The 27423-nt window shown below is 40.2% G+C and overlaps 1 protein-coding gene across 2 annotated transcripts; it reads left to right on the forward strand.

Annotated features, from left to right (window-relative positions):
- The first annotated feature begins 1094 nt into the window (after positions 1–1094).
- Positions 1095–24352, forward strand: epm2a (EPM2A glucan phosphatase, laforin). Of its 2 annotated transcripts, none has more exons than XM_066671990.1 (4): positions 1095–1190; positions 7315–7489; positions 21515–21759; positions 23482–24352. In XM_066671990.1, the coding sequence occupies exons 2-4, from the start codon at positions 7362–7364 to the stop codon at positions 23763–23765; spliced, it is 657 nt and encodes a 218-aa protein (XP_066528087.1). In that variant the 5' UTR covers positions 1095–1190; positions 7315–7361; the 3' UTR covers positions 23766–24352. The 2 variants fall into 2 exon arrangements, with proteins under 2 accessions (XP_066528087.1, XP_066528086.1); XM_066671989.1 differs by lacking the exon at positions 1095–1190 and adding an exon at positions 1812–2146 and having other exon boundaries at positions 23482–24351.
- The last annotated feature ends 3071 nt before the right edge of the window (positions 24353–27423 follow it).

The following is a 27423-nucleotide window of genomic DNA, read 5'->3' on the forward strand; positions in this document are numbered from 1 at the left end:
ACGATTGTGAGGGCATCTGTTCACAGCCCTCTTCAGGTCGCCCTACAGTTTTTCGACTGAATTCTCTGGTCTGGGCTGTTCAGAAACTTAAGTCTACCTCTGGTGAAGCTGTTCCTTTGTCGATGTGAAGGAATATGTTGTGTCATTGTGATGCTGAATGGCGAAGTTCCTCTTTGTCTTCAGCTTTTTAGCAGAGGCCTGAAAGTTTGTGATAAAAAATGACTGGTATTTGGAACTGTTCATAATTCTGCTCCTATAATAATAATCCCATAATTCTGTTGACGAAAGCCCCTTTTCCAGCTGAAGAAAAAAAGGCCCAGAATCATACTGCAACCACCAACACGCTTCACTGTGGGTTTGTTAAAATATGGGGTTATATATATATATATATATATATATATATATATTTACATTATATAGACTTAATCCACTCTCGCTCAACACTGTTCACTGTAAGACTCAATAGTAGAGCACTCACCTAATGAAAGATAAATTAAATACGTTCATTTTCATTGTTATTACAGTTACTACAGTTATTAGAAAACTCAATGACCCCAGAGGACTGGCATTTTACATTGTCTTGCAACCAGGTTTTTATAACTTTGACACCAACAAAACAGCATTAAGCTACTGAACTGTGAACAATTTTGATTCATATTTTCTTTAAAAAGGTCAAATGTTTGGACGAGTGAGTCTAGATATGTTTCTTAAATGTTATCGTGTTGGTGGAAATAAACATGTTACACAGCATTAAAAGCTTAAAGGTTTTTCATTCCATCTGCCGCTTCTCAAGTTTAGTATGGTGTGTTCTCTTCTAAGGCTGGTCATACTCAGGCCATTACAGTTTAGACATGCTACAAGAACAGCAGCATTCCTAAACTTTGGATGGTACAGTGGTTTCTAATAACGTTTGCCTGTTTAACTATTAGAAAGAGATTGAGTCGTTTATGTCCGGGCAAAACTTATTTTAGCTTTGTTCCCCTGCTTGCCTCCATGGCTGCAGTATGCTGTGTGTTTGTTTGCTTTTGTGTTTCATACCTGGCAACCCGGGGTGAGCAGTGGGCCTGTTCAAAGACAAGTGTTGTGCTTTGAAACACTCGTCAGAGAATATACTGTCTGCAGCACAGCTGTCAGAGACGCCAATGCTTCAAATGGACATGTATCCTTAATATCTGGTCATGGACAACATGGTAATTTTATGATTTAATAAAGTAAATATATTGCTCCTTTATTAAACTACAGAGAGCCGTCCACTTCTCAGCTGAACGCTGCCAAAAGCCAGATTCACACTGGCTTTAATTTTAGCTCCAAGCTCCACACGAGTAACGGCTATTTGCAGTGGTTTGAATCAATTCACTCGACTCACAAATAAGACTCGACTCTTCATTCAATTCCACTGTCAGTTTTTTTTTTAACTAGCCAGGATACCGAGATTAAGTTCTAAACTTGGCCTATTTTGAAACTTTCCATAACAGTTATATATCTGAATTTGCATTTGGTTAATTAAAAGAGGGACATTTCACAGACATATTCGTGAATGCTGGCAAACCTTTCATCAAGTAAAGCAAGTTAAAATCAGAAAAACTAAAAAAAAAAAAACACCAACAAATAAAAAAAGCTACAAATTAACAAAAAAATATTGTCCAAGACGGGGTTTAGTAATCAGATGAGATTACTTTGCTAATGTCATAATATTTCCCTTTCTATAGATTTGTCAAAACGTCAGTCGAGTCGGCTCCCAGCGTTCATTCCAAAGAGCCAAGTAAAAGAGCCGAATCATCAAGTCGATTCAAACATTTCCGTTACCTAATGTCAAAGGCTTGTTAGCTTGAAAACTAGAGGCTAGTGTCCTGCTCCTGCGGTTAAGGACAATTTCTCAGATCAGACTTCTGTGTAGAGATGCTGTTCAGGTTCGGTGTGATTATGACTCTGGGCCGCTCGGATGTGGAGGTGTTTGTGTCGGGCTCTCGGCCGGAGCTCGGTCTTTGGTGCCCGGAGAAAGCTGTCCGGCTCACCGCGGCTCTGCCGCTGCTCTCAGCCCGCGAGCCGTGTCTGTGGAGCGGACAAGTGCAGCTGTCAGAGCCGTGCACTGACAAACACTGGTACAAGTTCATTAAGCGTGTGGACGGGAAATATATCTGGGAAGGTATCTAAAATTTAGAAATAACTCTTAACCCATAGGAGCAAATAAACACTAGTCCAAAGACAAAGTGTGGTGAAGAAAATATATAACCTTTCAGAAAGTAGAATCATAAACATTCAGTACGGCACTGGGACTGATGACTATGTTTATGTTTGGAAGTCACAGATTAATAAACCAGTGATAATACACTTTCTTGTTGAAGCCAGCAGTATTGATGGTAAGCGTGTTTGCTTGTTTGAATATTTTTTTATTTATTTCCCACCATGCAAAACACATGGAACTGAACAGGGATGGGTTTCCCACAAACATCTTGGAACAAAGAAGATTCTTAAGTGGTAGAGTGAACATCACACAGAATGCTTTTTCTCCCTGTTAAGGTTATCTTAACACTTAAGATGTTTTTGGGAAGATGTTTATTCATTCATTCATTCATTGTCTGTAACCGTTTATCCAGTTCAGGGTCACGGTGGGTCCAGAGCCTCCCCGGAATCATTCGGCGCAAGACAGGAACACACCCTGGAGGGGGCGCCAGTCCTTCACAGGGCGGAAGATGTTTATTTGTTTTGTAAATCACTAACATACACATGTTTTACAGAATGTTCCCCAAGGGGTCCTACTCCACATCAACGATACTGTGTCTGTTTTTGCAAATGGTGGGCATGGTCATTCATAACTAACTAAAAAAAACGTACTCAACATTTCATTGTCTCAAATCATGCGCAACGTGCAAAGTAACTTTTAAATCAGCTTTTTTAAAAATGTGTTTTGGCCTTATCTTGTGTTTTAGGTGATTGAAAACTGACCTTTTGGAAAACTCGTTTTCAGCATTGTCGTGGAGTTTTGGGCTTGTGGCGTCGGCTGAATCCTAGTCTCTTTAGTTTGATGTCAGTGTTTGCGCCATTGAATATTTTGTGGACATGAACGCATGGCCCTGGTTTCTGATTGTCTGACATGGGTTTGTGGTTTTAAATTTAAATAGCTTTCTCTCTCTCTCTCACTCAGTCTCACAAACATCACTTTGTTGAAGCTGGAATATGAAGATGTTTTATTGTCTGAGCTGTCAGCGTGCTGCAATTTTCTCAATTAAAGCTTGTTTTCGAGCTTCGTTGTGTTTGATGTTAACTCTCTCTCTGTAATTTTCCTCAGCTTATTGTCATAAGACTACTCTGAACTTTAGAGTAAATTAAAAAAGAATGATTTCCTGTAACCAGTTAGTTGTCCATGTCACTCTACACATTTCATTATTTCCCTTCCAATAAAACATGGAATTACTAGCATTAGATTAATCACAAAATGTCATAGGGATTAACAGAATTAATTCATTCATTGTCTGTAACCGCGTATTTATTTCAGGGTCGCGGTGGGTCTGGAGCCTACTCGGAATCACTGGGCGCAAGGCAGGAACACACCCTTTAGGGGGCGCCAGTCCTTCACAGGGCAATTGCTATTGGGACTAGCGTAACGTGATGTCTCTGTCATAAAATGTTTTTATTTTTATACTCTTCAAATTTGTTTTAGTGGAGAGGCTGGAGCCCAGGTTCTCAAACAACTGGCAACGAGGGCCTCTGTAAAAAAGAGTTCGAACACCTCTGGTGTAGCAGAGTTATATCAAGAATTGTTCATTCATTCATTCATTGTCTGTAACTGCTTATTCATTTCAGGGTCGCGGTGGGTCCAGAGCCTACCCGGAATCACTGGGCGCAAGGCAGGAACACACCAGTCCTTCACAGGGATTAATGGAATTCAGATTTTTAATTGATTGACACCACTAATTTTTACATTTAATTGTGAATGAAGGCCTCAAAAAACAATGAGAATAACACTCGCTTTTACATATGCTCTAGGACTAGTCCAAAGTCTCGGTATTGATTCTTATTGAAGAATGAATTGAAGAATCTTATTGAATCTTATTGAAGAAGCATTTTTTAAAATCATTGCTGTTGTCCCATTGGAAAAGAAATGACTTCTTGAGCTGATATGTTTTGGCCCAAAATATTTAGCAGCATCTGAATTAGAAGGATTATTGATTTAGCTTCGTGTGTGCAACACTGATGTGTTTTATCTGTCAACCTCAACCTTATTATTGTTTTTTTTTAATTGATGTGCTTCATACGGCATGTCAGATTGTAGTAGTGTTAGCTTGCTTGCAGCATTATTAATATTTCAATGCTATTGATATTTCAACTATGAATTAATAATTACATTAAAGAGTCTATTGACTTTCAAGGGGAATGTTCATAGGGACAAATGTGTAAGATTAAAAATATTTACATTTTACCACAGGGTGAATAAAATGGCATTCTCCAATAGAGAAATAGTGACCAGGAGTTGCTAATGTGCATGGCACAAAATGGACGTCCCTCTGTTCCTGTTGATGAAATTTCTCTACTTCAGTGGAATTATTTGGCAAACATGCATCTTGTATTAGATATGTTTAAAATGGCTTTGTTTAATATGCTTGTTTTGAAAGCGTTAAATAATTGCATTGTTAGCTGATATGACCCTTCAGATAACCATATTAAGACATATTTGGAACATCAGTATTGCAGAACAGTTTGAGCGCAAGGTGTCCGAGGTTGGTCATGCAGTGCTTTTCAATTAGAGTGAGAGGGGTCTCTCTTCTAAGTGCCCTCAGGGGACTTCATTTATGCGGTTTGGACAGCACAGCCACTACAGACCGTCATTTTTGCTAGACTAGTCTCGGCGATTAGGCTGTCAGAGGGTTCCCAAAAGGCCTTGTCAAATTTAAAATGCCCAGCCAAGTGTACGTTTCATCTCACTCAACAAGGCTTCTGAAACAAAATGGAGTCTGTGATTGATAGAGGCAGATTTAACAGCTTCAGTATGCTAACTCACATCTTTGGCAAACTGGTCAAAATACCAGCCAAAGTGTATCTTATTAGACTTCCATTAATTTAATTCAGGGCATTCCTTGAAAAAAAGATCAGCTTTAAGCCTTTTATATTCATATGTTCATTAAAATTAGTTCCATGTTTTCAAATCTTACCACAACGTCTGTAATCGTATATCTGACTTTTAACCGGAAATATTAAATCCTTAGAATAAATGTAATTTAAAAGGCCATCTTCACCGCTAGATGGCAGTAATGGCACAGATAAACACATACCCCCGCTCAAGGCCCTTGTGGACTTGTTCTAAAAAGATTGAATGTGATTCGAATCATCTTTGTGCTTGAGTTATTTCTCTCATTCACACCCAGATGCACGAGTCTTTGAGTTTGGTAGCGCCAGAGAGTCAGAAAAGCTCCTCAAGAGAAAGGCATTCCTAGTCTGTTCTCTCATGGACCTTTGTGTTTCTAAATAGGCCTTGGTTTTCCATGTGTCCTGTTCTGTTTAATTGGGATTCATTCATGTTCCACTCTGAATGTGGCAGCTTAAAGCAGCTGCTGAGAGCCTGAACTTATCTTCTGCTTTCTCTCTTTAGATGGAATACATTTGCTGCTTGTCTTTCTCTGTTTGTTGGCATGCTGTAATTTTCATCTCGTCAACATGCAGCACAACTTCCGGGGAACGCATCTGACACATTGATTAAAACATTGTTGCTGATTGCATCTTGTGGATCTAGGCCCAATTTCACTGGGTGCCAAGTCTCAATTCCACCTGGCAGCGTCACATTCCAAAAATACAGCCCTGCCTCAGGCTTCGGGCAGACACGCATAGATTGGTTTATTGTCCTTGAAAGGAAAATCTTTTCATGGGTGTTGGCAAGAAACATGCTGAGCCATATATATATATATATATATATATATATATATATATATATAAACTGAGGCAAACTAGCCACTTGTCTATCCTAAACCATGATGCAATTCAAACTGGTGAAATCTGGTGAGGGCATGTTAAGAAATTAGCATTTTCAGGACCAGAAACAGTGTGGTAACAGGGTTTTCTCATTCAGAAACCTGGCTTAGATTTTATTTCTTATTCAAATGAGCAAAATAACAACATAACCTCTGTGGTTTTCGAGTTGTGTATTTCTTGCTTACACAATAGAGCATATTCTAACGCAAGCATTAATATTTAATACGAATAAAAGAGATGCGTAGACTCCTTGTCTGGTTCTGTCTCATGAGTGGTCCCCCAGGCTTATGGCTGACAGGATGTAGACGATGATAAATGGACAAATCTGCTGCACTTTTCTGTTCCTAGAACGAATTCTGGGCCTTTGTGAGAAAGTAAGCCTGTGGGGTTGTTTGCGTCAGTGAAGACCTAAGCACAAAACACAAACCCTTCTACAGAACATAATTCTAAAATGACCGTAATCATTAAAAGACCTTGTTAGAGCTCCAATTGAAACTATTTTGTGCAAGTGTGATAATGGTTGTCCAGGTTCTCTCTCTGTTTAATTCAGTTCATGGAGAAATAAGTTGACCTGCTCTGACTTCTCATGACCCTCCAGCCCCAATTAAGCTGAATTACATGGCTATTAAGGACAGCATTTTGAGCTGAACGTGAACAAAATGCAAAGGCTCTGTTTTTTTTTTAATAGAGAATGGCTCTGGTTCAGTGAAGACTCTGATCTTATGTCTCTTCTCTGACACATTCCCACATCGATTTACCTCAATTACCGAACTTTTGTTTTACAAACCACTCTCTTCAGTTTGTTTAGTTTGGGGTTGTTTTGTAATGATGAGGAAAGATTAAAATGGGAATACAACTGAGAGTGGGTCAAATTTGAAAAGTTGCCAATAATAAAATTTGAAAAGTTGGTAATAAGTTGGTAATAATAATAAAAAAAACAACAACTGCTTTTTCCCACAGAAATTTAGATATAGTTACAACCAAGACAAAGGCCTATTTGGTGTCTGAAATTTGCTGCTCTGGAGATACAAGGCTAATATAACGGCTAATATAGCTAATTAGCTTATGTTCCACCTAAATCGTCCATGCTTGGTCACTTGTTTTAAACTTGTCGTTGTTAAGTAACAGTCACACTGATCTTACATGCTGAACATTAGTTAAATTAATTTTGTTAGCAGAAAAAAAAGCTAACTTTACACAGTGGACATGACTTGGGTTATTACGTTTGGGGTGAGGAGACAATTCTGCCAATTTAAACCTTTTTCTAAGCTTTTTCATTGAAATCTCATTTAACTTATATTTAGAACATGTTCCTGATGAAAACATTTGAATATTCTCCTCTGTCTCCAGGTAACGGTCCCCATCATGATCGTGAATGTGTGTTTGACAAAAGCAACATGGTGGATGGAGTGTACTGTCAACCCATTGGTCACTGGATCGAGAAGAGTGGTCACACAGATGAGATGAAACACACAACAGACTTCTACTTTAGCATCGCCGGAGAACAGGCCATGCACTTCTCAAGGTATATCTTATCTTATACCTTATATCTTTTTCTACACCAAAGTTCAGCTTTAGGAGTCAGTTGCATGTTCTCACAATCGACACATTCAGTGAAGGTGAGGTGTGGGCTTTGGGGTGGTCAGTCCCTTGCTCTGAAGAGTACCTACTTTGTTTTTCCTTGGTGCAGAGTGCAGCATTATTTGTTCCTCTCAATAATGAAAGCTTTAAGTGCTCTGTATGGCTAGGGATAGATTTGATGTGGTACCAGGTCTTGAATTTTTGTTAGGACTCCAAGTTCCCAGTATCTTTTATACATTTTTTTTAAATGCTAAATGCTTCTGGTGCGGCACGGTGTCGCAGCAGGTAGTGTCGCAGTCACACAGCTCCAGGGACCTGGAGGTTGTGGGCTCGATTCCCGCTCCGGGTGACTGTCTGTGAGGAGTTGGTGTGTTCTCCCCGTGTCGGCGTGGGTTTCCTCTGGGTGCTCTGGTTTCCTCCCACAGTCCAAAAACACTTGTTGGTAGGTGGATTGGCGACTTAAAAAGTGTCCGTAGGTGTGAATCTGTTTTGCCCTGTGAAGGACTGGAGCCCTCTCCTTGGGCCCAATGATTCCAGATAGGCTCTGGACCCACCACAATAAGTGAACTGTATAAGCGGTTACAGATAATGAATGAATAAATGCTTCTGGAATGGACTATAGCGGGAGATTGACAAGTGGATCAGTGCAGCGTCAGCAGTAATGCGGACTCTCTACCAGTCTGTTGTGGTGAAGAGAGAGCTGAGCAGAAGAGCAAAGCTCTCAATTTACCGCTCAATCTACGTCCCAACCTTCACCTACGGTCATGAGCTTTGGGTAGTGACCGAAAGAATGAGATCGCAGGTACAAGTGGCTGAAATGAGTTTTCTCCGCAGGGTGTCTGGACTCTCCCTTAGAGACAGGGTTAGGAGCTCGGACATCCGGGAGAGACTCGGAGTGGAGCCACTGCTCCTCCACACTGAGAGGAACCAGTTGAGGTGGTTCAGGCATCTGGTCCGGATGCCTTCTGGACGCCTTCCAGGCATGTCCAACGGGGAGGAGACCCCCGTGGAAGACCCAGAACACGCTGGAGAGACTACATGTCTCAACTTGCCTGGGAACGCCTTGGTATCCCCCCTAGAAGGAGTGGGAAGTCTGGGTTTCTTTACTCTGACTGCTTCCCCCGTGACCTGGACCCGGATAAGTGGTGGATAATGGATGGATGGATGGATAGTTCTGAAAGTATAGGTTTCCTTTGACTTTCCCATTCCCTACGTTTCCTTTAGAAACATCTCTTGAATGACTTCTATGTCTTCGCTGTTTTAAAACGATATATTATACTATTTTTTTCCACAAGTTGAGTTGGACTTAATGGAATTGTCTGTCACATTCAAAATCATTTGTACCTTATTTAAACAGCCATGTTCAGAATGACTGGTCTCAACCGTGTAGTAAATGAGTCTCTGTGTAGTCCAAACCAGAGGAGCCCTGCAGTTTAGTCACTTTTGCTTTGTTCTCTTTCTTCTCCCTTTTTATTTCCATCATATTTAATGTTCATTATATTTATTTCTCTTATTTTTCTTTGTTCCTTTTAACCTCGTCTTTGCACTCACACAAACGTAGGTCCAGCGCTGTGATTGGAGAGCTTCAGACGAGGAGGGCGGGAAGTATGTGCCATCTACTTAAGATTCAGGACAAAATCAGAAAGACTTATTTTGTCTCATGTGCTCAGATTGGGTTGATTTATTTAAGGGTTTTTGGGTTGGTAGAAGCTCCAGATCATTAATGTTGGGTTACTTCAGGCAAAAGTCGCAAGTGAAGTGTGGTCTCTGATTTTTGTCCTTTACAAAGAGTGTAGTTTCTTTATTTGTTCACATTCTCAGCTGCTGTATCTCTCTTTCATTCTCTTCTTCAGTCCGTTTTGAGGTTTAGAAGCTTTTCTGCTCATTGTTCTCTCTCTCACTTTCTCACTCTCAGCCTTATGTAGGTCATAGTAAAGGGCAAAGCTGTGTGTAGTGGTCTCTAATCCACTTTAGCAGGGTCACAGTGGAAGACGAGACGCCATGTACCTGTAGCCTGTGTGTGTGAATTTGTCCATTATTGAGTACTGTTACAAACATTAAAATGAATATTAACAAAGTCTTTTGAGTTGAAAAGCTCTGAGTGTGTGTGTGTGAGTGATTGAGGGAGATTTGAAGTAATGGGGTGGAGGGTGGGATGAAAGCAGTGGATTAAATGTGGAAAAGCACAAAGGATCAAAAGGTAGGGACAAGAGGAAGAAAATGTCATTTATTTTTTATAATGACATTCATTTTATGTCATTCGTTTGAATGATCAAACAGCTTTTCAACAGCTTTCCCTTTACTGCCATTCCTGTTTTCAGTCCTTAGGCTTGTGTGTGTGTGTGTGTGTGTGCGTGTGTACATGCGCCAGGTGTGTTTTAGGCCTGTCATAATCACAACATTTAAATGACTTCTTTAGGCTTCAATAAGGAAATGAATTGGATCATGGTCAGTTTCACCTTTAAGCTCAAATACTGCATGAGTGTGCTTTAATACTAGCATTGAGTGCCACCTACAGTATAATAGCCCCTCTCTCTATTTCTCTTGTCCTCCATCTCTTTAGCAGTGCTTTATGAAGTCCTTCAGCAGGTTCAGAGTCTCTGCTGCCCTCAGGTTTTATTCTAGGCAGCTCTCTGGATTTTTCTGGGGAGAAACTGGCAAGAAGCGACTAAAAGGATTACTTCAGAAACATCAGGTGTCTGTACAGATAACCTTGTTAGTAAATATTGTGTGCAGGAAGGCAGATGGTGAGCATTTTGGGTCAGAAGATTGTTCTGTAATGGCCTCAGGGCAGAGAAACAGTTTTAGATGGCAGTTTAAGCTCACACTAATCCTGATCTGCCCTGAGGCTGGGTTTCTTCATTACACTGCTGTGAGGTATCAATGAATGTACAGTTTACAAATATCTTTGAGAAGGTCCCATGTTTTATCTATAGGCTGGTAACAGCAGACACTATTAGGGTTTTGGTTTAAGGCCTAATATAACCCTTTATTCTACTGGGTGTCTATTAGGTTGGTAACATATTATTATGCACATCAATTTTATATATGGAAATTGTATACATTAGTGCTTTGTGAACGTTACTGTAACAGGTTTGCCATCTTTAATTTGACATAAAGAGGAAAACAATGACAAATTAAGGTAAATATGACAGCTATCTAACATTATTTCACTCTGATTACAGGTGGAGTCAAAACAATAAGCTTTATTTGCATAGCACCTTTCATACATACATTTAAGGTCTTCAATTAAAAACGAAAAACCAAAAAGCAGCTCCAAAAAACCTCTATGATATTTACAGGAAACTCAAGATAGGTTTTATTCATTCATTCATTGTCTGTAACTGTATCCAGTTAAGGGTCGCAGTGAGTGCAAAGCAGGAACACGCACTCACACACAGACATTTTTGAGTCGCCAATCCACCTACCAATGTGTGTTTTTGGACTGTGGGAGGAAACCGGAGCACCCGGAGGAAACCCACACAAACACAGGGAGAACACACCAACTCCTCACAGACAGTCACCCAGAGCAGGACTTGAACCCACAACCTCCAGGTGCCTGGAGCTGTGTGACTGCGACACTACCTGCTGCACCACCGTGACACCCAAGATAAATTCATTCATTATCTGTAACCGCTTATTCAGTTCAGGGTCACGGTGGGTCCAGAGCCTACCTGGAATCATTGGGTGCAAGGTAGGAATACACCCTGGAGGGGGCACCAATCCTTCACAGGGCAACACACACACTAACACATTCACACACACTCACGCCTACGGACACCTTTGAGTCACCAATCCATCTACCAACGTGTGTTTTTAGACTGTGGGAGGAAACCGGAGCACCCGGAGGAAACCCACGCAGACACAGGGAGAACACACCAACTCCTCACAGACAGTCACCCGAAGCAGGACTTGAACCCACATCCTCCAGGCCCCAAGAGCTGTGTGATTGTGACACCACCTGCTGCACCACCATGGTGCTCAAGATAAATATTAATTGTTATTTATTAAATATGGTAATATGTAGTAAATAATTCCCCCTGGACTTTAAGATTATTTTAGAATAAACAAGGCTTTGTTTTTGACTTAAAGCATGTAGTTTGAGCTTGTGCTTTATAACCTTGCAGGATTCTATTTATTTTTTCTGGACAGCAGGTTTATCTGCTCTTTATAGACTCTTAGGGTCACACAGATCGATTCAACGCCTGCAGTTCAGTTATCAAACATGAGGTGGACTTAGTGTCTCTGCAAGGCTCTTTTGTGCCTCAGAGAAATTGTGTGGGATCTAAAAGCATGATATGATTATTATCTTCAGATTTGGACAGATAAAAGAGTACAGAGTAATATGGCTCAGACTCTGACGATATGTTTTGCTCCACCGAGTTATATCTGGATCATCTTGTTATCTTTTTATCCTTCTCTTCAGAACAAGATTAGAACATTTTTGGGGGTTAGGTGTTTACTTGAAACGAAGTACATTTTCAATAGTTTTTGTGTCTGACGTGTTTTTATTTGTTTCTATTAAAAATCCATTTTCTTGCACTGCTGGTTGTTGAAATATGGCTGTAAATGTAGATTAGCATCATGGAGACATAAAACATTCGTTTCCATATGGTTATAAATAGATGAAAAACAATTATATTAGCACAGTATCCATTACCACTGCCTCTATAACTTCATTCGCTGTTTGTTTGAAACATCAGTCAGACCTAATCTTTTGAATCCTCGTATTTACACGTTGCATTTATGACATTTGGCAGAAGCTCTCATCCAGGGTGACTTACAGTTTTAATCATGTAGCTGTGGGAGTCAAATATATTATATTATTATGGGAGTCTTGCCCAATTATTGTTAATGGAAATTTTGGAAGAAGAAATTTAAGAAGCAAACTTCACACACTGAACTCCATTTATATTTGCATTTGCATTTACATTTAGCATTTATCAGACGCTCTTATCCAGAGCTACTCACAGACTGTGAGTGTTCAGACAGAATGAGTATGAGCTAGTACAAACAGGTTAGGGTCCAACTTCCCTCTGAGCTCAGACACTTCTCAGAACAAGGGCCAGTGCTGAAACCTAGAAAGAAGAAAACGTAGTAAGTGCAATACACACAATATGGGTTGCGAATAATAGCTGGCCATCCAGAATCACACCAGTCGAGGAGTTCTCAAATGAGATCTTGGTGAGGACTGGCCTTTCCAGGGATGAAAAGCAGTTGGTAAAATTTTTTGTCCAAACTTGTTGTTCAAACTGTTCTTTTAAATGGGGACATATTATACCTCTTTTTAAACAAGTTAGAATGGGTCTATGGGCTACAAAACATGTTCATGAAGTTCTTTGCACAAAATGACTCTCACATAAAGAGATCTTGCCAGGTTCAGTCCCTTTCGGAATGAGCCGTTTAAGGGCTGTCACTTTTATGCAAATAAGCTGTTGCTGGCCACGCCTCACTCCATCCCATGTTTACACGGGTGAGGAGTGGTGCCAGGGTGGTTCTATGCAAATGTCATTACTGTGATGTCACAATAAGGGAACCATCCAAACAGCTCATAGAACCATATGATTCCTGACACCAAAATCTTTCAACTGTTCGCACTTTATGGGAGCATTAGAGACCAAAGTAGAAGTACAAACGCATGCAAAAAATGAGTTATGTCCCCTTTAAAGTGTAAAAATAATAAAATACTGTTTTTTTTTTTTATCTTAGACCCTACAATATGACAGTGCTGATGTCTAAAAGGGAAGCAGCCTTGGACTGAATCAGCTTAGAGCATTGATACTGGACTGTAGATGCTGGAGTTCTTTCAGGCCACAGCTGCATCTCTTTGTTCCTTCACATGCTGTAAATCTCTGTTTAATGTGGCGAGTGTTTGAGTATAAATCTGGCCTTTTTCAGATGAGCTTCTTTTGGGAAAGAAAGTGCTTGCTTTTATTTTTAGCAATTCTAAAGAAAGTGTCTGAAAAGGAAACTTCACCTGCTTTACCCTGCTCATTGCACACGTTACAGTAAATATATTTTCCCCTTCCCTCTCAACGCTCTCTACTCTTGCTCTGATTTTAAGGTTAAGGCCGTCTGGTGTATGTGTATAAATATACACAAATGAGCCGTCATTTTAAAGCCACCACGCCATTTTGCCAGCCCCAGAGAGCAGTCTACCTGTTGCTCTGAATACTGTGTTAGCCACATTTTACCCTGTGTTGCAATAGTCAGGACCCTCAAAGGACCAGTAAAGGGCAGGTATTATTTTGCATGGTGGATGCATTGCTCTGGGTATTCGTGGATCAGACACAGCAGTGTTGCTAGAGTTTTTAAACCCACTCACAGGCCAATGTACACACCTACCATGTTGGTTCATTGTAGTGTGCCTGTATGTAGTTTATATTTATACGCACACAAATACTTTACATTCTGTCTGACTCATTCTTTCTCTCTCTCTCTCTCTCTCTCTCTGTCTTTGTTGCTTTCACTCTCAATATTTCACTTTCTCATTTTCACATTGTAAGTTTATCACTCTCTGTAACACACTTTCTCTGTCCCATTCCCTTCCACGTTACTCTCTTACTCTCTGCTCATCTCGCTCTCTCTACTCAGAGGTGACTGATCACTTCTGAAAAGAAACAAATGAAGCTGCTTGTATCCTTTTTCCTCCACTCTTCCTTTTTTTGTGAGGCAGTATGGTAAAGCAGAAAAAAAATGCATGCATCAATTCAGAGCACTGCGAGATGAATTAGGCCCCGAGGACCATGGATTAGTGGCTAGCTGAATGGAGTTCTATGGCATCAATACCACATATCACTTGTGCCATGCTGCCGTTGGCCGGCTCTCACATTAATTTCCACACCACTCTAATTGATATCATTTTCCGGCCTTCTGTTGAAGTGTATAATGATGGCGCTCTTAATTTCCATTATATTTTTTCCTTCTGTCCGACTCTACACCTCACACACTGTAGAGTATGTAGTCATCATTAGCCGGTAAACTGTGAGGATAGCAGCACAGAAGCATAGACCACAAAGTGAAAAAAAGGAGCCTAAGAAGTTGCAGTGACAACAAAGTAAGCCATTACGACAAGTGCCTCATTTACCAACTAATTAAGGATGGATTTGTGCAGCCGCTCCAGCCACAAAAGACTGAAATCGCATATGCTAATGTCCTATTATTCTGTGCTGTTTTATATTTGTATTCCTCTTGTATTTCTCTCTCTTGTTATTCTCTCTTTCTCTATTTAATTGTTACATTGTGGTAGGTTTCAGCTGCACTCAGCAATGAACAGAATGCTCTGGATTTGAGAGCTTTCGCAGATATTATCCCAGTCGCTTTTGTTTCTCCACATTCATTTTGACTCCATTGTACAAAGGGAGGAAAGCTTCAATGGAGAGGGAGGAGTGAGAGTCCATAATATATAGACTCCTCTTCTAATAAGTGCATTTATTGCTGACACTTCAGCTGTGCACATATAGCTTATAATCTGCATAGCAAAGCATTGACCAATACAGTCGAGTGCTCAGAAGCAGCTACACATGAGCTTAAAGGAACACTGTAAAATTTGATATTATTCTTACTGGGCTCTCTCTATAGTTGCAGTGTCTAATTTACATTTACAGCACTGTTCTGAAATGATAGGGAATAGGGGGTGTATTTCCTACCCTCTAAACGTTACATGAATAAAAACTGAATGATTTTGAAGCTGTAATTTTAAGGTAAAAGTACTAAATGCGGGGGTGTGATGAGCTCTCGCCCTCGCTGCCGTTGTATGCTTAGCTGAACCTAAATGTGCTTTTAGGTCCTTTACACCTTTATTTTCTACACAAAACATGGGAGTTTCTTTTTTAATTCATCCGAGAAACTTACATTTACGTTTCGGCATAGCTGCTCGAGACGAGGGAGGGTACATGAGCTTTGCCTGACGTAAACAAGGACTACTGACGTGCAGACTGACCAATTAAATTTTTACAGAGGTTATCGACCAATAACGGTAGCTCTACAGTCAGACCGTCCAATCAGAAGATTTTAGGCTACTTCACCACGCCCCCTTCTCACTCAAGCGAACCAATCGGAGTAGGGGAGGGCGGGACTAGTTTGTGAACGAAATGCTTCTCGAAGTTCTATGTAAGTTCTAGAAAAACAAAATCCCGGACGTTTGTGAAATTCCGCCCGGACATTTTTTAAGTCTAAAAAAGAGGACATTTCCGGGTAAAAGAGGCCTTCCTAGACGAGTAGAGGCTGAAACAAAAGGGGAGGGGGTGGTCAAATTCCCTGTGTGTTTACAGAAACTTTTGAACGATTTATTTATGGTGGCGACATATGTCGCCCTCGTGTGGTCATTAATTCAATCCAGGTAGAGTCTTTACTCACATGACGATAGAATCAGGTATGAAAGGTTGTGAGTGGACACACACAAAACGTATTGGATGGTGAGAGAGAGAGAGAGAGAGAGAGAGTTAATAAATGCTTTGAGATGGTGAGATGGAACTCTGTTGGCTAAATCCACTGGAGAACGGACAGATTAAACGTCTTAGACAGAGTAAATTGATTTGGGTGCCAGGTGAAGACCTCTGGGAGATCAGAGCTAAAGCACATCCTTACTCATGATTTACAATAACTATTATATCCAGTGAGAGAGGGGACACCGGGTGGGGGGAGAGGGAAAGAGACAAAATGATAGTAAAGGAGTGAAATTGAAAGGGAGATAGAAATAGAAAAAAGAGAGGGCGACAGACAGAGAAAGAAAGAATGAAAGACTGAAATTTGGAGAAAGAATGAGGAGAGGGATCAGCTGTGTCCAGAAATAACCCTCTTTTAATGTAGCATTCAGGTATGAAATATAAAATATACATATCCATATGCTCTTTATATCCACAGTGTATATGTTCAGTAATAAGTTTGAAGGTTGAATAAAATTAGAATATTTAAATGTTTAAGGGTTGAAATGAACAGTATCTCTGCCTGTGGGTTAATCAGTGGTCAGACAGTATCCTCTGGAGGCCAGTAACATGGGTTCATTTGTTATCTCTCTAGTTTGACATATACTCTGTATTCATCTACAGCCCAAATATGTAGCACACTCCATGTGCTCTGTGCTCTGCTTTTTAATTAATACAACAACTGCAGGACACAGTTTACTGAGTTTTGAACGCTCCTCTGGTAGATCTTTGACATACGCCTACGTTTAATTTACTCAGAGAAAACAGAAAGTGCCCACTGTTATAAATACTCAGGGGAAGTCTATCATTATATAAACTACATTCAGCCTCTTGAGTTCCCCTTAATCAAACCTGCACTTTTTAACCCTCAGCGATAATAAAAGCATGGTATAGTTCAACATCAGTTCATTTCCTCATCGGAGTTTGCTGAAACACACCGTTTGTTGGTACTCAATTTAGACAAAAGTGGAGAATATATAATTACATTATTGTGCACTACTGCGTCAAAGCTGTGCGTTTTTCAAGGTCAGGGAAGTATGATTGTGGTGTAACGTAGGTATGAAGTAATATATTTGACATTTATTGTATTTTTATTTTTGCATGTGATCATATGTAACGTCTATACATTTGTTACAGTGAACAGTTTTATGGCGTCAAAAAAGGTTCTAAAGTTCAGAGAGCCAAAAAACAGAATCCATAACCAATAAATGTCATTTTGTAATTGAGAAAACTGTCATTAATATTCAGAGTTATAAAAACAGTTTGTAAACAGAAAATTTTATTGAAAAATGCGTTTTCGTTTTCATTCCGCCTTTTCTCGGTTGCGCTTCTCTCAGTCTCACTTTCGCCTCCTGAACTCTCGCTTTTGACTTTTGACGGTGTCGGGATCTAGACAGTCATTGGCTGCTAAAGATAAGCCCCGCCCACCCAGCAGATTCTGCACACCCTAACCCTGATTGCAAAATGACTCTAAGCCTCTATGAGGAACTGTGCATTACTAAAAGACATACTCGTTAATAAATATTTGATATGGCTAACCAGTGTTTGCCGGTTGGTCTTTTTTCAGTCAGGGTAAAATTGCCGCGCTCTCGCTGACGTATCGGTGTGCGCAGAATCAGCGGGGTGGGCGGGGCTTAATTTAAGAGAAACTTCTGGAGGCGAAAGCGAGACTGAGAGAAACGCAACCGAGAAAAGGCGGAATGAAAGCGAAAACGTATTCTTCAAGAATATTAAACTCAAAATAGACGATTATATACAGAAACATTCGGTTTACAAACTGTTTTTATAACTCTGAATATTAATACAGTTTTATCAATTACAAAATGACATTTATTGGTTATGGTTTCTTTTTTTTTTTTGGTTCTCAGAAATTTAAAACCTATTTTGACGCAATACAACTGCTCAATCCTCTGTAAAAACAAATCTCTACTGAAAAAAACCCAAAAAACTTTCCAATGAGACATTTCCTAAATTTGAAGAAAGATAAAAATCACCCCAGGGCTGAGTCTGTACTTCAGGGTGGAGGACTAATGTCTTGTAATCCACAGTCTCTCACACACACACAGTCAACTTTCCTTAACACGCTTGTGTTGCTCAGAATGGTTTAGTTTCATTACAACACTACTAATGATGAAAATGAGTTGATGTTTTATTTATATACCCTCAAAGTGTCACTACCCAAAACCATTATTAAATGACATGGCAGGATTAGTAGATTAAATCAACAAGAATTCATATGACACTCGTATAAACATATATATATCACAATTTATAAAGAAGCCTCCACAACGAAAGAACAATTTAGTGTTTAAGGTGTACACCATTTGTTACACCTTTATTACAGCTTCTGTTATTTTCAGAGCTCTGCAGTTCAAACCTCCAAAACTCAGAAGAACTCAGAAGAAGTCTTAGAAGTTAGTTGCAGGGGCGGCACGGTGGTGCAGCAGGTAGTGTCACAGTCACACAGCTCTAGGGACCTGGAGGTTGTGGGTGCGGGTGACTGTCTGTGAGGAGTTTGGTGTGTTCTCCCTGTGTCTGCTTTGATTTCCTCTGGGTGCTCTGGTTTCCTCCCATGCTCCAAAAACACACATTGGTAGGTGGATTGGCGACTCGAAAATGTCCATAGTGTGTGAGTGAATGTGTGAGTGTGTGTCGCCCTGTGAAGGACTGGGCTCCGGACCCACCGTGACCCTGAACTGGATAAGAGGCTATAGATAACAATTAGTTTTTTTTTCTTTTCCCTTTTTTCAATAAGAGCTAATTGGCGGTTTTGTTTCCTTTCACACTTCTAGTTTTGGTCTTTTCAAGTCTCTGAAAAAGTAGAAAATTGTAAAAAAAAAAACAAGGACCATTAGATTGAGATCTGTTTCAGATTGCATTGGTCAGTTCATTGAAATCATGCAGCATTGTCATCATTCCAATGTGAGTTTGGGATTCAGTGGGCTACCACATGTTGGGCTTTAAATGGAGTCTTTCATGATTAATAACAGAGTAAAATATGTGGCTTTGAGGAGTAGATGAATAATCGCGTGGCCCTGGAGGGCACAATAAACCATGTTTGGCCGAGGGTGTGTTCCACAATGCTAGAGGTGCTGATTTTTTTTCTCTCCTCATTCACAAATCTGCTCTAAAGATCTTAACCTACAAGCTGGGATTTCCTACCGAGTACTGCGTGTTACATCATTAAAACAGAAGTTTGAAAGGCAAGATTCTCTTGGTCTCAGCTGAAGTCTCAGACTGACCCCGTGAACTTCTTTGAACTTAGCTTTGACTGTGTAGTGTTACACACTATTAGTGCATCTCTATTCCAGCTCCATAATTAAGAATCTGTAGTGATTCAGAACAACATTAATTGGACAAAATAAAAGCAGGAATGAGATGAAAGCTTTGAATAATTTTTATGTGTGAAAACTACAGGCGCCTGCTGCTTTCTGCAAGGAAAAAGCTCTTCTGTAGTTCTTTAGGTAAACTGGCTAATTCTCAGAGCTAAGTGAGGTTAGTCCTACACTAAATATCCAAAAGTCTTTGGACACGCTCATCCATATCTCTTTTAGGGTATTAACAGGGAGATTGATCTTCTTTGCTGTAGTAACAGCTTCTAAATCTCTGAAAAGACTTATGATACACACAGGTAACAAAGGCTCACTTGGAAACAATAAACCTTGAGAGAGAGCTGAAACCCCCACTTCTCTCTCTCTCTCTCTCTGAATCATGACTCTAATGGGTCTTTAGCTTTGTGTCTGTAGGGACACAGAGAGTGCAAAATTAGAAATCTGTCTGCTGCCTACAGAGAGAGTGAGAGATCTATTTCCTTCCCTTCTCTTTAAAAATTTAGAAAATGCACTGAAAATCTGATTGTGCTCTTTGATATTTTGGTAAAACAACCACCTATACTACAATTTCAGTTGGAGTTTAACGGTATGCAACTAAAAACCAGTGCTGGAGAGTAGCTAACTACGAGTAGCATAATAACCAACTTCAGTACAAGTGAGACTAGGAGACCAGAGACATAGTAAACGAAGGTAAAGCCTGAGTAGTCTGCTGTTTTAAGGATGTAGATCGTAATATAAGCCACTAATTGCAAAATACTACTGAGTAATTCAAAGACAGTTTGATCAGAACTTGGTGAAGGAAATGTCTTTGGATTCCTGTCAAATGTATTCATCATCATTTTTCAAGTATACAATGAAAAATATATCATTTGCAATTGAAAAAATATTAAACTTGGGACTTAAGTCTCCTTTCACACATTCCCACCGTGCTTCCTGTGTCTCACTCTATTCATAGCGTTCCAAGTTGCATGTCTGTCTTTTCATTCAATGTCTTTCACGGCTGTAATCATCAGCACCAGACGTCATACACAACAAAAAGTAAAAAGGAAGAATCCTATACTGTGTTTTGTGATCATTTTGTTTGATTTCACCCTCTTTGCAGCATAACATTCACTTTATTCTCTCTATTGTGTTCCTTGTGTTTCTCTGTCTTTGTGCGTCTGCTTGTGAATGTTTTGTGGTATTTTGGTCTTGGTTTCTTATGTAAATTCACCTGTCTGTATTCGGTTTCAGAATTGGACCCTCGTTTGTTCCTGCTGCAGTCCACGTGAAATGAGTTTTATTTCTGTTTGTTTGCTTTCTAGGTTTAGTTCTTTGAGTTTTGTCTTCAGTCATTCTGCTTTGTCTTTTCACTGACTTTGAACTTTACAATGTGTATAGGACTTAAGTTATTCAGTGTATATTAATGGCAGAAATAAGTCATGAATTATTTCATTAAAAGATTCATTCCGTACACTGCTAGAGTTAATAATAATGATAATGTGCAGTTATTTGTCTTTGTTCAACATGCAACAAAATGTGTCTTCCGCATTTAACCCATCTGTGGCAGTGAACACACAAAATTGTGCACTAGGGGCTGTGAAAACACACCAGCCATCCCGGGCTCAGGGGGAGCATCTGGGGGGTTCAGTGCCTTGCTCAAGGGCACTTCAGCCGTGGAGGTTCCTGTCGGTCCTGGGGATCGAACCAGCAGCCTTCCGGTACCAAGCACAGTCCTCTGACCAATAGGCCAAGGCTGCCACTAATGACTTACTTGATAGTTTTTGCCATTTCTCAAAGAAACAGTTGCAAAATTGGAGGAGCTTCCCTGAGGACAAGGTTAGAAATGTTTGACATACAGCTAATGTTTCGAAAACCGAACAGCAGAGGGTTGCCATTTTCACCAACATAAGACTCCCCTTCCTTTTCAATTCCAAACTCCTTCGCCCCCTAGACATTCCCTTCCTAATGCTCCTTTTCCTGAAACTTCCCTTTCACAAATGGGAATCAGAGAATATTTACATGTGAGTTCACATTGTACTGTAGTTCAAATGGGGTTTTGTTAACATTCTCAAGATCAAGTTAATATGTACTTGGCGTAAGTAATTTGGGGAACCCACCACTGATCTGATCTAATCCTGCATTAAATATCTTCAAAGATCTAGGTTTTCTTATCAAAATACAGGCAATAATTAAAGCAAGTCATCCACACCTGTGTCCTGTCATAAGCAGGGTCCTTCCAAGGGTGTGGCTTGGCAGTTGTCCTCGGCAGGTAGAGCATGTGACGGTGAAGATGAAGCACGAGCTGGGTGTTACGGCGGTGATGAACTTCCAGACAGAGTGGGACATCCTGAACAACTCACATGGCTGCAGACGTAACCCAGATGACACCATGACTCCAGAGACCATGATGTACCTGTACAGAGACTTAGGCCTGGCCTATGTTTGGATCCCCACACCGGACATGAGCACAGAGGGTATGTGTGTGTATGTTGTACTTGTTGTAATCTGTTTATCTCAAAATGAGGGGGGTATTTATGGTGTGTGTGTGGCGTGTCAAATTTCTGTTGTGTGTCTTTAAGAACGCATCTTAAATGTTTACGTGCATTTAAGAGAGCCACTGGGAGGGGGTGCTGTGGGAGCTCAATGACTGCTGATGTCAAGGTCTGAAAACGGGCGAAAAGACACAAGCTCAGTAGCCCACCGCAGTTGTGAAATTAGCCATGAGTTTGGGTTAAAAAAGAGAGGAAGAAAGCTGTAAACAGACAAAATACTCAGGAATTCCTTCACTCAACTTTATCCTCTTAATGTGTGTGTTTTTAGCCTCAGTTCGCTGAACGTTCTGCTGTGGTGTGCTAAACCACAAGTGCCTGTTAGCGCCAGCTATGCTTCTAAACAGTGTCTTATTTCGCTTGTTTTCAAACATTTCTGTTCCTTCAGCAGCATCGTTGAAATTAGCTCTCTTAGAAGCGGGTTTTTATCGTCAACAAATGTCGGTGTGCACTGTCAGGCAGTGTTTAGCTAAATTCACTCGACTATATAAGGCTCAGCACAGCCCGACAGACCACCCCGTCCCCATAGCAATACCGTATACTGCTATAATATTTTGAGACGGTATGGCAGTATGAAAAATGTAGATACCACCCATCCCTGCACTGAAGTAGGTATAATCTGAAGTGTTATATTAAACATTGCTCTAGCTTGAACTTTCACCAAGAAATGTCATAACAGCCACTTGACGTCTTTTCAAACTACTGCCAACATAACATCACTAAAGCTCAACATACTTAGAGAAGAACTGTTAATCCAGAGCTGCCTTGCTTTGCTTTGTGCTGAGTGATGCCAAAGTTGAGTTATTATTTAATTTGCATATTGTAGACTTCTGCAGTATCTGTACTGCAACAGCCAACATCACAGTGCAATAAATAAACAATATAATGTGCAGCCCTCACTTCCACAGTATCAAATATATGTGGAACTGAAGTACAATGAGATGAAATACTTAAGCACAACCTGCTTCTTACTTTAGACTGACTTTAACATTCACCTCTCTCTGACCCCTCTGCTATCAGATGATGAAGGTAGAACTGTTTATAATAAGGAACTGATAAGTGAATATTAGAGACGGTTATTGGTGATAGGAGGTTTTATTACAATGAGAACGAGCAGAAAGATAAGCACATGCACAAATGCATACATCTCTTCTCCACTAATGCAGGATAATCATGTCCCATAGTTAGAGTTTTCCCTGGCGCAGGCAATGGAAACACATTACTGAACATCTCTCAGACTCTATTGATCTGTTCTGCTTCAGCATAGTCACTACTATTATAATCCTTCTTCCACAGAGACGGAAAATTGGCTGGACTCGTTAGTTCCATTAACTGCTGCTGTATTTCATTTTAATTAATTATGGTCAGGGATTGTTCTACGCAATGTGGACGTTTGTTAATAATGAACATTGCTAATAATGAACATATGCAAACTTTTTGTCTTTGGTCAAATTACTCTCAGTGACATTGTATTATTAGCAGATTTGATAGCTGCCGGGTGTCATGTGCTATTTTTCTTTTTCCCAGCTTTGTAGATGGAGGAGAGGAACTAGACATAATTAAATTTAGGAGAAGATGCTTGAATGGTGATGAACCACGTATTATTTATTAATTATAATAATGGTTGATTATGTTGCCACTTTGCAGGTCGTGTGCGGATGCTTCCTCAGGCAGTGTTTCTGCTCCATGGTCTGTTAGAGAATGGTCACACGGTCTACGTCCACTGCAACGCAGGTGTTGGACGCTCCACTGCCGCTGTGTGTGGTCTTCTGATGTATGTTCTGGGCTGGAGCCTCAGGCAAGTGCAGTACTACATCACGGCCAAGAGGGCGGCAGTGTACATTGATGAAGAGGCTTTGGTACGAGCGCAGGAAGACTTCCTGTTAAAGTTTGGACGTTTACGCTTCTCAGTGTGCAATCCTGAGTTATAAAGACAGACAATTCCAAGTACGAATAAAAAAGTGTACACAGTAGGTCAAATTTTCAGGCGATACCTATGTAAATAGGCACCACCTGAAATGCTTGATCTACAAATTTAAGCACCAGCTGCTGGAACTACAAATCCCAGTTGTGGAAAATCTGCAGTAATTGGTATCCTCAGTTCTGAGATGATTAAACAGTGTAATTAAACAGAAAGATGATTCATGTTAAAAAGAAGCAGTAAACTCATGTCTGTCTCACATTTTTGAGTGTGTCGCAATCATCAAATTTTAAATGTGTTTATACTTACAAAAATACAGTCATGTTGGTCAGTGAACACACTGGAAATCTTTTCTTTGCAAATTTATAAGATAAATAAAGGTTCAAGAGAATGAATACATCACAGATTCTTTTTGTGTTGCATTTTACAAATGTCTCAGCTTTTTAAAGACATTTCTCAGTAGTCATTTTCACTTTGTTATTTATTCAGTATATGTATTTCTTCTTTTAACCTGGTCTGTGCATCTTGCCTAGACATGTGTCCAACGCTTTGTTTGGAGAGACTCAAAAGAGGTAGCAAAACAACTCTGAAGTATCTATGTAAAACAGAGCACAAAAAATCAGAATGACCAGAATAAATTCCATGTTTTCAGACAAATTTTTTATTTGCAGGTCACAAAATCTGACTGGTTGTTTTATTTTAGTGTTTGTGGGTTGTAATATATTTTTTTTAAATACAGGGTGGGCCATACACCTTAATAAAATGGGATTGGTTTGTGATATTAACTTCCTGTTTGTGGCACATTAGTAGATGGGAGGGGGAAATGCTAGGCACAGGCTTCCAGTATCCGTAGTTTCCGGTGCTGCACATCTTGATGGTATGGTGTGGGATATGGGGTACAAAGATAGTGGGGCCATTCTTCATCATTGGAAACCTCAAGGCCACTGGAAACGTGAAATTGCTACATGATGTGTTTTCCTCTTTATGCACTGAAGCTGGTACATTTCCTGAGTTTTTCCAGCAAGATTGTGAACCACCACATTATAGGTGTCAGGTACGAGCATTCCTAGATGAACAGTTTCCTGGAAAGTGGATTGGTCATCGTGGGCCAGTTGAATGGCCCCCAAGGTCTCCCGATCTGACCCCCTTAGACTTTCATCTTTGGGGTCATTTGAAGGCAATTGTCTATGCTGTGAAGATACAAGGTGTGCAGCACCTGAAACTACGAATAATGGAAGCCTGTGCTAGCATTTCTCCTGCGGTGTTGCTATCAGTGTGTGAAGAGTGGGAGAAGAGTGTTGCATTGACAATCCAACACAATGGGCAGCACTTTGAACACATTTTAAGTGGTCAGAAACTTGTAAATAACTCATGAAAGAATAAAGTTACGTTAAAACAATCGTCGTTTTTCTTGTGAAATTCCCAATAAGTTTGATGTGTCACATGACCCTCTTCCCATTGATAAAACAAAAATGGGATCCAAAATGGCCGACTTCAAAATGGCCACCATGGTGTCCAAAAGTTTTCCCCCTCCCATATACTAATGTGCCACAAACAGGAAGTTCTTATCACCAACCATTCCCATTTTATTAAGGTGTATCCATATAAATGGCCCACCCTGTATATATAATATGTACTATATATTTTCTGTATTTTAATTATTTTAATAGTATGTCTACTTTGAGTACAGAAACTAGTTGGCTCATCAAAATAATCTTGCATTTTTGGCTTCTGAAGCAAGCTAGTTCACAGACTATAATGTTAACCATACCCCCCCACACCCCAATAGAATTTCCTGCATCTCTGTGGAGGTAGTGATAAATCTCCAAACCTTCTGCGCTGCCATTATATTAAAATGGTGGCTTGGGGTTTTGTTTACCATGACCGTGGCACTAATGCAGATTTATTTCTGGCCTCTGTAGTCTCCCCTACAGCTGTTATTGCTTTAAGTCCCCACTGGCATTCAGAATGAAAATTCAGATTCCAAAACTTAGATTTAAGACCACACAGCACTAAAGCTAAACCACTCTGCTGGTATTTGCTGCCTGCATAAAAAATGTAACAGTTGTGGCCTGGAAAATAGACTGAAAAATGCACTATGTTCAATATAAATGTTCCACATTCCCTGTTCATTTATTAAACAGCTCTTACATTTGTTACTCGATCATTGTTTTTTTGGAAAGACCCCCGCCCACTTACACTTTTACCTTATTATTGTTCTGTCATTCTTCATGACAAGATGTTCGCGTACTAAAGGCACCTTGAGGCTACCACTTGTTGGACTGCTAATGTGTCAGTTACGCCATCCACCATTTTCCAGATTTAATATCCCCTTAACTCATTTGTGAATATTCAATGTGGGGGCTATATTTAGCTCAGTTATTGCCCCCCAGCCTCAGAGAGCCATAGCTAATCACTAGCAATGGAAACACTGTGACCTTCTAAATGCTCAAGAAGACTGCGGCTGTACAGAAACACTTGAAGAAATTGGAAAATCTCTTAAGTGTGTAGCTGAGGTAAAGGTAACACTGGAGAAAGGGAGTCAGGATTAAAGCTAAATACAGGTCTCAAAACAGTTATCTATACGACACTTTAATGCTAATTTTAGTATTGCTAAGATTGATTCGGCTATCTATTTTCACATACTGTATATAATGTTGCACCTAGCTGTCGATGGTGAAATAAAACCTAGCTCTAGCTAGGGTCCATTCAAAATATGTTTTAATCAGAAATGAAACAAGGAGGGAAAACAGAAACAGAGAAGAACATCTGATTAAAAAGCAACAGAGGTTGAAGAGAACAAGAGTCAGAGGGGGATGACCGAGGTGCTCATAGTGAGCACATGACACCTGAGGCAGTTGCGGAATTCAAAAAAGTAAAAAGAAACATCACATGATGTATCAGAGACTCAGAAATAGCTAAAGCTTCACAAGCTTTACACCTGTGGCTAGACTTGATGCCCTTCTACACTGAAACGGCAGAGGACCTTAGAAAAGACCCTGACACACAGAGAAGGTAGAAGCAGATGTAACATTTGTACTTTCTGCCTGCCAGGTTCTGGGCAGCAACGTGGTCACAGTGGTGCTTTACAAGTGGCTCCAGGTGTTGCTGTGGTAGCGACCTGGAAACCTAAGAGGGAACAATGATCAGTGACTGAACGAGCTAAACAAAAAACTACTTCAAAGGAAATAATAAAACAAGTGGATTGGACATTGCTAAGTTGTGTGAGAGTTCGCCTCTTGCTGCTAGAGAGGGGTCCTCACCCTTCGTGGGATATTTGCCTTAACTCATGGAAACCAACACCATTTTTTCTTTTATTTAGATGCCCGATGTTCTCATGGTTCATGTTATTATTCGTGGTTGCCAGGGTTTCCAGGGCTAGAAAATATTGTTGACAATAAACTGAATGCTCTTTAAATGGTGTCACAGAATGTTAATGGAATGAATACCCGTGTCAAAAGAAGAAAAGCGATGCTGAAATGAGAACACTTAAAGCTCACGTTGTATTCTTGTGGGAATGAGGGAATGCATTCATTTAGTCAAGCAGGGACCTGAAAAGCTAAAATCTGGTTTTAGAAATATACCCTGTACTCCACATAAGCAGAGCTACGAATGGTGTGTGGAATGTGGTGGTTGGCTTCATGTCTTGGTGGAAGCATTTGCTTGCG

This window comes from Hoplias malabaricus, chromosome 5, assembly GCF_029633855.1.
Source record: "Hoplias malabaricus isolate fHopMal1 chromosome 5, fHopMal1.hap1, whole genome shotgun sequence".
NCBI lineage: Eukaryota > Metazoa > Chordata > Actinopteri > Characiformes > Erythrinidae > Hoplias > Hoplias malabaricus.